General features: G+C 58.4%; 1 protein-coding gene across 1 annotated transcript in view; it reads right to left on the bottom strand.

Moving 5' to 3' along the window:
• Nucleotides 1-3,315: 3,315 nt before the first annotated feature.
• The window catches only part of ITPKB (inositol-trisphosphate 3-kinase B), a 92,481-nt gene continuing 86,093 nt past the window's right edge, over nucleotides 3,316-9,703 (bottom strand). Inside the window, exons 6-7 of the mRNA XM_006914271.3 lie at nucleotides 8,289-8,360; nucleotides 3,316-6,359 (exon numbers count right to left, since the gene is read on the bottom strand). Coding sequence (XP_006914333.1) covers nucleotides 6,138-6,359; nucleotides 8,289-8,360 — 294 coding nt within the window. The 3' untranslated portion in view covers nucleotides 3,316-6,137. The remainder of the gene's footprint in view (nucleotides 6,360-8,288; nucleotides 8,361-9,703) is intronic.

The raw sequence follows: 9,703 nt of genomic DNA, 5'->3' as shown, positions 1-9,703 counted from the left end.
AACGAACAGCGCCGCTGTCAGCGAGCTCTTGGCCCAGGGTCCCCCCCACCCCCACCCCAACTCCCCCAGGACAGCTGGGGCCAAGGCCTGGGCTCTCTGCAGCTCAGCCCCCACCCCCAGGAGACGGCCATGCTGGGCATCAGCGTTCACGGGGCCTGCTCAGGTTTATAGTCACCAAACCCAGGACTCATGACTGGATGACCGGTTGGCTGTCCCTGCAGTCCTGTGATGCAGCCGGACGCCAGGACCAGCGCTGCTGCTCAGGAGGCTCAGTCATGCAGGATCTGGAGAGGTCTTGAGACTTCGTTCTGAGCCTGGGTCTGCAGCTTACCAGCTGTGTGATCTTACATATGTTCCTCACCCTCTCCGTGCTTCTGCTTTCCTAGGTCCCAAACAGGGTTAACGAAGCCCATCTCACCGAGTTTTTGTAAGGATTAAACTACTTCGCCTTAAATCACCTGGTATGGTGCCAGATAGGTAGGAATTCTTCCTCAGCGGTCACCTTTACTCTAAGGCAAGGGTTGGAGGACTTTTCTATAAAGGACAAGACAGTAAGTATGTCAGGCTTTGCAGCCGCAGCCTCTGACTACTCCGCTGTCTTCGTGGAAAGCAGACGTGGGCAGTACATAAAGTGACGGGCGCGCTTCCTTCCAGTAAAGCTCTGTTTACAAACAGGTAGGTCCCAGCCCTAAGGCGACGCCTGTCCAGAAGGCTGGATGGCAAAGGGAGGGGGAGAGTGGGGGGCAGAGGCCAGGCCGGTCCCCGGTCTCTGCTGCAGAGAGGGGAGGGGGCTCATGTCAATATGTATTATTGGGAAGGACTATTACCAGCCAAGGGTTCTTAAGCTGGGGCTCAAACACCCCCCGGGGGTTTATCAAGGAACTTCGGGGATGTCTAGGAGCCCCCCATGGGTGTATGACTGCTTGGAAGGGGGTGCAGTGCTTCCTCTGATGACCTAAGGCATCTGTGATCCCCGAGAAAGGTGAAGAACCACTATGTTAAGCCACGTGACTTCCCAATCTTCAATGAAGACCCTCCCCTCGACCTTGGGGCCCTAACAGATGTGGGGAAGAGGGGTGACAGGGCCGACCGGGCCCCGCTACCTAGAGGCGGGCGTGGGTCTCCTGGTCCCTGTCCCGGGGGCTTCCTCCTAAGAGCTGCTTCTCTGACTCATCGGAGGAGGTTTTGCTGCTGGTCTTCGGTCTGGAGACAGCCTCCCGGTCACCGAGACAGCGAGCGCCCCTAGCCACTCCCTGGAGGCCCCCCAGGAGTCTGTTATTTTCGACTTCTCTCTCCTCCCTGCACCTGGCAGAATTGGGGGGCAGTTTGATGGTACCCCAGCCTCTTGCCCTCATTGGTAAGGGGGCAAGGCCCTCAGGAAGATGCAAGGGGCAGAATGGAAGAACAGACAGGGAGTGGGGGGCCGATGGGCACTACCCTGCTGGTATTCGCTGGGAGACTTGGTTCACACTGCATCCCAGCCTGGAGCCACCCAGCAATGGCCTGTGCTGCCCCTACGGTCACAGAGCCACACTGCCCCCCACCCACTTGCTAGGTGATGGGCACCTGGGCACAAGCTGCTGGAGAGGCTGGCAGTGCCACCCCCCTGGGCAGATGACCGGTCAGAGGCAAAACGGGAAGGGGCTGGCGTGTCCATTTCTGCCCCTGCCTCCCCCAGGAGCGACCCCCCGCAGCCCTGCAGGGGCCCGACACGTCCCCTCGTGGTCATGTTGCCTTTGTCTCTGCCTTGCCCCCCCCCACCCCAGCTCCTTGGGGGTCACTCTCCCCAATCAAATGTTGGCTCCCAAGCTTTAACCTTGGGTTCCCTTTGCTAGGGAACCCGGGCTAAGGCACTCAGTCGGTGCCAGAAGTGGTCCCAGAAAGTGGGGTGACCCCCAGGTTTCCCAGGATGCAGGACTGTCCCGGAACGGTTGGCCGCCCTAGAGAGCAGAACCTCAGGGACAGGACCTTGAAGTCAGACTGCCCGCTGGTGTGGAGGCCACAGAGGCTACATTGCTGGTGGAGGTAAGGTGGCCACATCGGTCACCATGGCCTTCATCCGGGGTTAAGTGGGGTGACATGGAGTGGAAGGTGAGGTCTTCAGTCGGTGGTCTTAGGCCTGTGAGATGACTTAGTTCTGGGATTTCCCAGTGATCAACGTGGCTCCACTAAGGGCAGCTGGACCTTCCACTGGAAAGTGAGCCAGGCTACATCCATCAGTAGGGTCGGAGGTAAAGACCTATCGGCCTGTTCTTATCTCCCCTTGGTGCAAGGTTTGTACCATGGAGGGCTGGATCCCCCAGACTTCGAGGTTACCCAGGCACGGGCCTGGGAAGACCCCTCGTTGAACCTGGGTGGACGTTGCTGGGAGCCCACAGAGCTGGCTGCTGGGACAGTGACAGGAATAAGGTACAGATGGGAGAATCCGAAGTTACCGTAGTTACCATGTGATAACCTGGGGGACGAAGCCCAGGCAGGACGGAAGGTGCAAAGGCCCTGCAGCTTTTCTGTACTTCTGTCCTATAACTTTTCAAATTGATAAAGGTCGTACCTGCCCCCAAACACGGAACTCTGCAAAGGAACCCCCGGCAGTGCCGAGTGGGGAGAGGCCCGAGGGGAAGCGGGTCGATGGCGGTGAACTCGATGAGCGGCAGGGACTCCTGCTCTCCGCTTTCCTCGCTGGCCCCACACAAATCCTCGCTCGGAGGATGCTACATACCGAGTCTGGTGCTTGGCGCCTGGGACCTGGGCAAAGGTGGCGCAGCTCACTGGCCTGCAGACACTGCCCGGGTCGGGAGGAAGGCAGGATGGGTTTTGTAATCAGGCCAAGTTTGGATCTGAATCCTTGCTCCCCGTTTATTACTCAGATCGAGGTCTTCGATCTTTCTACGCCTCAGTTTCCCCATCTGTGAAACGGAGACGACACAGCCTTGTTCACGGAGTTGATATGGGGCTCAGATGTGAGCCCCCCCAAAGGTTTCAGGGGCTCCCCCAGCCAGGGTGGAGCACTTCTTTGTGGCTGTTCGATGTCCCTGAGCTGCTATGCAAATATTTGGTGGCGAAAGTAGAAAAGGCTTGGGTTGGTTTTTTTTTTTCGGTGGGGGGGGTGTGTGGAGCAGATTTTTAACTTGGTCAATTTTGAAAAGACTAGTTTTAAAGAGTATTTTAAACACTTTGCAGATTGAAAGGTTATCCAGTCGGACCCCATTCTCGAGGATCGTCATAGCCCCAATCAGCTTCCAGAGCCCCCCGGACTCCCCACCCCAGAGCCACTTCTCGAGGGCTGGAGTCAGAAGGACCACACTGCAGACGCCATCGCGGGCTCTGGGCCTTTATTCAGGAAGGTACAGAGTGTTTGCAGTCTGTCTGACAGGAACTGTGCGGGGGGCGGGGGGGCTGTAACAGTTCAGTTTTTTCCAAGGTGTCGCAGGGAGAGGGGGTGTAGAGGGGAGGCTACCCCTCCGAGAAGCCCTCTCTTCCAAGAAAAAGGCCCTGGCGAGGGGTGAACACCCCGCTTCTTCCCAAGAAGGGGCATGTGTTATGTACACACAGGGACTGACCGGATGCAGAGAAACTCAAAGCTAAATACAGCTAACGGAGGAAAGAGTCCATTCGGGGGGCGGAGGCGCAGCAGGGCTGCATCCGGGTCTTTCCACCGAGCAGAAGAGAAATTCAGAAAGAAGGCATAGCTTTAAAGAAACAGAATCCAGCCTCTCAGTCTTAGTGTTTTGTGCAATTTAAAAAACCAAAACAAAAAAAAAATATATATATATAAATATAACTTAAAAACTTCTTACATGACACTAAAGGCAAGTCTGGGACGAGCAGTTGGAAAACATTCCTTGAGGGCTAAGCGGTGGGGGCAGGGAAGGTCTTATAGACAGCCTGGGCGGGGTTCCGGAAAATTCCATTCTAAGATCCATCTATCCCACCGGGACAAGGGGATGAGAGGACAAAGCGGAGAATGGGTTGAGAAAGAGAGCAGGTGTGGAAGAGGACTAGCACGGTAAATACAAGAACCCCGAACCCCTAAATAATACAGTAACCCTAAAAAGATGCCACTGTACGCCACTTTCACATATATAATGTAACCCAAAGCAAAGTATTGCCAACGAGGGGCCCCACGGGCCTCCTTTAATAAACAAGTCATTTGCGTATTAGCACATTGTTTGCAAACAACTGGTGTTTGCTTAAAGTGCTTGGAAAATTTGTTCTCTTAAGTAGGTGCACCTGGTCCCCTGTAAGTTTTGTTCATAGCATTAATTTGCTTTAGCAAACTCTTTTTCATAGATAAGAGGGTAACTTTTGGCCAGACCATCGTTGTAGAAATGTGACATTTGAATTAATGATGTCCCTTCCCACAGAGCTGCATGTGGATCACCGGGGTCCCTTCTAACCCCCAAGTGACTACAGCTCCTGTGCTCCTGCCTCCCAGGATCATGTGCTGTCACACGGTCTCTCGTGCTTTGCAGGAGTGGGGGCGTGACCTTTAGCAAGTCAGCCCACACAGGAGTTCACCACTGTTTTGAACAAGAGCCAGGAAGTTTAAAAGTGATTTCCTTTTTAGAAATCTGAACTAATACATCCTCGTGTCCCACCCTCCGCCCCCACTAACCGTCACTCACCAGCATGAAAAGGGAAACGTGTCACATGGGCGAGGTCACGATTCCCCCCGAGACCCTGGGGTGACGGAGGGGGTGGCCCAGGAAGCCCTCCCTCTGGATTGGTCCCTCCAGGAACACACCTGGGCACACACCATCTTCACCCTGTCCCGGGTGCCTGCTGGCCTGGTCCCCAACTCTCCTCTGACAGCAAAAGGGGTACCTGGGGGTACAGCTCCAAATGGCCATTGCTAGAATTCCATCTTTAAAAGTCATGCAAATTTTACATTCTTCTCAATAATGTAGACTGACTTGCTTTACAATTAGAATAAAGCTCACGATTGGTTTCCCACGAATCTTTAAGCAACCTAGATGCTCCGGGAAGAGATGCCTGGAACGCCCCCTGGCACCCAGCACGTACCCTGGAAGCTGCCCACACTACATTTGGGAAATGTGGGTCTAAGCCCTTCAGGATGTAAGACTTTTTTCAGGGGGAAAAAAACGGATGCCAGTAAGCCAGCTTCCTGTGTCCTCCCCGCCGGGCGCTGGTCTGAAGCCCTGCCTGTGAACTGCTGGGGACGCCAGACTCGGGAAAGAATCCCTGCTTTGCAGGGTGACAGTGTGGGACCGGGAGGTGGCAGAGGTGCGGGGACGTGAGAGCAGCGTCCTCTGCAGCTTCCTTCTTCCTCTGGGGGCTGCCTGTGCCCTGGCCCAAGGCCACCAGCCCCCTGGCCTCGCCACAGCAAGGTGGGGGGGAGGTGGGAGGTGTAAGTGGCTCTGGGGGTGGGGCGCGTGCAGCCCTGGGAGCTCAGGGGTGCAGAGCATCCCTCTGAATTCATGGGCAACAATCACAGGTGGAGTCACAGCTTCTGCCTGCCCCCAGCTGCGAAGGCCAACGTCCAAGGGCACGGCCGAGTCGGCCCAGGCCTTCTCCTGGCTCCTGGATCTAGCCGAAAGCTGGACCGTTTCAATACCAGCCGGTAAAGGGCCCGGCTTTAGCAGCCCTACCAGGGCCCCCACAGGTCTCTGGAAGCCCCTGGACTGCCACGCGGAGTGCTTTACTCGTGGCCCACATGAGGTTCCCAGTGATTTTGTGCCCCAACCACGGGAAAGCCTGGCACCAAGCACCTGCTGCAACGCGGGCCCACCCAGCCAGGCTGCGGGGATGGGACAGAAACCGGCAGTGCTGGGCAGCGGCGCCAATGGCATTGGCCACCAGGGGGCAGCAGGTCCCCGCAGGTAGCCCAGCCAGAGGCCACCTGAGCCTCCATCGAGATCTAAGGGCAACAGGCCATTACTTTCGTAGCAGGAGATCCTGTGCACAGAGACAGGGGGAAGCCCCGCGCCAAGCCCTTCCACCAGGAAAACAGCTAGCAAAGCTCGTCTGTCCTCTACAAAGTGTCTCCTGGTGCAGTTCGGAGGGTCCGTTCTAGGACCTGCACCCGGGCGGAAGAGCAAGAAAACGGAGGAAGAAGGGGAGCGAAGGGCGAGGAGAGAGACCGGAGCAGCGGCCGCGGGGCGCGGGGCGCGGGGGCCTCAGGCCAGCGGGGCGCCCGGGCCCTGGCACATCTCCGTCAGGATGTCGATGAGGTTGTTCAGGCCGGAGAGGTAGCCGTCCTCCCGGTTCCCCTCCTGCCAGGGGACGTCGTGCTGCAGGGTCTGGCCCTCGGGCAGGGGCGTGGTTTTCCCGAAGTCGATCATCCACACCTTGGCCTGTTCCTTCTTGTCGTGGATGAAGAGGAGCGAGCTGCCGATGACCTGCAGGGGTGCGGGGAGCGGGGAGGTGAGGAGGGGATCGCCGGAGCCCCTACCCTGCCCTCTGCACTGCCACCTGGCACCTCGGGGGACCTGGGGAAGCCTGAGGCCTGAATGACATGGGGAAAGGTCGCTCAGGATAGGCCTAGAGCCTGCGACTCTGACCGCCCCCTCCTCCGCCATTCTGGCCTGGGCAGCAAAGTGGCCGTGCAGGGGGGCCATGGGGAAAGGTCGCTCAGGATAGGCCTAGAGCCTGCGACTCTGACCGCCCCCTCCTCCGCCATTCTGGCCTGGGCAGCGAAGTGGCCGTGCAGCGGGGCGGGGGGGGGGCGGAGGACATCGGATTCTACCTCCTGCGTGGGTGGTGGCAGGGAGCAGGGAGGAAGTCCCAGGCGGCAGACCCCATCCCCACCACCCAGCCTACACGCTTTCTATTTCAGACCAGGGCGAACCTTGGGGCCTCACCCTCCTCTTCCTAAAATGTGACTCCCCAACACCCCGAGTAACCACTCGTGTGAAAGAGAGGACTCCAAGGAGATGCCACGTTCGGCACCAGGCGATGAGGCCACATCACCTCCTGGCCCAGCAGCAATACCCCTGAAAGTCCTGGGCACACGGGCCCAGCTGGGTCTCTGAGGCGGGGCCCTGTGTGTGATTCTCCCAGGCACAGCAGGCACCAAAGCACCCTCCCTGCCCTGGGCCAGGTCAGAGCAACTGCATGGGGTAAGGTGCCTTCTCGAATATGCGCACAGCTCCCAACCCTTCCCCTGGTCACCTGTGTGGGGCCGGGAGAGCAGGTTCGGGGAGAGGCTGAGGGGCCATCACAGCTCGCAGGGCCCCGCACAGGGCGGGGAAGACGCCCTGGAAATGCTGACCCCAGAGAAGGGGCTTCCTCTTCCCAGTAGAGCGAACAGAAACCCCAATAATTTGGCCTCTTTCTGAACCTGAGGTTTCCCAGTGAGACTCCAGATGAGGACAGTAAAAAAAAAAATAAAAATCAAGAAATAACAGCAAAGGTAGTAAGACGAGGGGGGGAGGGGCGAGATGTGAGACAAAGCCTGGGGCTGCCGAGGGCAACAGCCAGGCCCTTGCACCAGCCCAGGAGGTCAGGGGCTTGAAGTCCTTCCAGCTTGGCCCCAGCCCCCAGAGGAAGTGGGCGGGCGGAGCCAAGGGAGGCTCTGGCAGGCTCCACAGAGCCCTCGTCTCAAGCTGGGAAGGCAGAGGCATCAGGAGGAGCCAAGGACCTGAGGCCACTGGGCTTTAATGAGCCCGAGGAGAGGAAAGGGCACCTGAGAGGCAGCTATTCCCCGGGGAGCGGTGTGCGTGCAGAGAAGCTGCAGCTGTGCGTGCGCAGGCACGTGGGGCCGGGAGCCCTGACGTCAGGACCTTACAGACCCTCCAGGGGACCCGCCGACAACTCCCGAATCCTCTGTCTCAGGAGTCTGGTTCCTTGTCTGCTGCCCACTGCCCCTGCAGGCCAAGGCGGGAGCAGGCGGAAAGTTCCAGCCCTGCTCTCGGACTGGTTCCTGCAGGCCTGCCTGCTCGCCCTGCAGGTCCCAAGGTGGCGACAGGTGGGGGTTACCTGGCTACTCTAGGAGCTCGGAGAGCTTCTGTCCTAAGACACTAGTCAGATGAGCCACAGTGGCCGGGAGGGAGCAGAGAGAAGACGATGACCTCAGATCGCAGGCAGGACAGCCCAGTGTGGTCATCCCAGGGTGCCTGGCACCAAAGTGTCACAACCTGGTTCCCGCCTGAGGTGAGGAGCCTGATCCTGGATGGCCTGCGTCTGGCTGTGGTCATCCTTGGACTTTTGAAGCGAGCAGGTCTGTTATGGCGGCAGGTGCGCTCACCGCTCAGGTGGCAGGCCCAAATGTCGTGCCCGCTGCACGGACCATGGCTTTCTGCCCAAGATGGCAACAGCCCAATACCCACCTCGTGGCACTTGAAGAAGGGAGAAATTTCTAGGGTGGCTCGAATGTCCTTCAGCCGGTCCCGGTAGGCAATCTAGGAACAGAAAGGTGACCACATTTTTAAACACTTGAAGCCCCATTTGGCTCATTAGAGTCAGGACTTTACACCCTGATCATTTATTCCAACCTCCTCATCTAGAAATGAAGCAACTGAGGCCCAGAGAAAGCGGGGTGCCCAGGCTCCTGGCCCCATGCCTTCTCTAGTGCACACTGCTGCGTGAGTAGGAGGGGCAGGAGGCACAGGTCCTCAGCAGCCGTGCAGCCTCCAGAAGCTCCTTGCATGAGGGTTAAGTTTATTCTGAAACGCCGGCAGTGCAGAGGCAGGCAGCATCCTAAAAGCCCGGTTGCCATGGTGTCTTCTGAATACAAACTGCAGTGCCCCGACTTTTGAAAGGACAGAGCAAGTGAAGGAGCCACAAATCTCTCTGCCAGGGGCCTCTCCACAGAGCCCTCCGAACCCGGGTTGACTGTACTGGCCCTGGGGGTGCCCGCTGCCCCCGGGGACCGCGAGGGAAGCCTGTCGCACACAGACACACGCGGTCTCTCAATGCCTGTCTGTAGCAGCACCAGCCTGGAGCTCAGCACCAGGATAAACCCCTCATCGAGGCACAGGAAGTGTGCGCTCTGTGGTGGGCTTTGCTGAGGAGCTGGTGACCCAGCACCCAGAGAGAGGCTCACGCTATGGAAGAGTTGGGGTGTGTGCCCCATGACTGAAGCCTCAGGAGCCATGGGAAGTCTCCCGGCCAGAAAAGGAAGGGAGAGAGAGTCCCCAGTTCCAGCTGGCACTGAGTCTCCCTGGAGAAAAAGGTGTCTGGTCCCCACTTTCCCTGCCTTGCAGCCCTGGGAGCCTGTTCAGGAGGTGCCTCTCTTGGTGCCCACAGCCCTGATGTGCCTGGGTCTCTGACCGTCACAGGGCACCCTGCCACCGGGGTGTGAAGGCTGGACACATCCTACCTCCGCTGGGAGGGTCAGGGTCCTGATTCCAGTGGCCAGAGCATCTGTCCAGCCTGCCTGCTGTTGCAGTGGCACAGGAAGTCACTTTGTCATGAATGTCTGCCATGCACGCCACAGAGACAGATGGCCAGCTCTTGCTGGGGAGGGCAATGCGCCTTCCAAACATATTTCCTTCACTTGGCCTCACGTCCAGGAGGACCCTCAGGCTGTGGGCCCACCTGGGGGAATTCCAGCCCCGCCCTGTCCTAGCTGTGTGCCCTTGACCTCTCAGTGTCCTCATCGTTAGCATGGGGACGAGACTGTCCACCCACTGCAGAGGGCTGCGTGAGGGCCGGATACGCACTCGGTGCAACGCCCGCAGGCAGCGGGTGCTGAGGAAACGTGGCGGCAGTGAGGGCCGCTCTTCGGGGGATGGACCTCACT

Source organism: Pteropus alecto, unplaced genomic scaffold, assembly GCF_000325575.1.
Source record: "Pteropus alecto unplaced genomic scaffold, ASM32557v1 scaffold115, whole genome shotgun sequence".
In the NCBI taxonomy this organism is placed as follows: Eukaryota; Metazoa; Chordata; class Mammalia; order Chiroptera; family Pteropodidae; genus Pteropus; species Pteropus alecto.
This window is presented reverse-complemented; position numbering and strand designations above follow the sequence as displayed.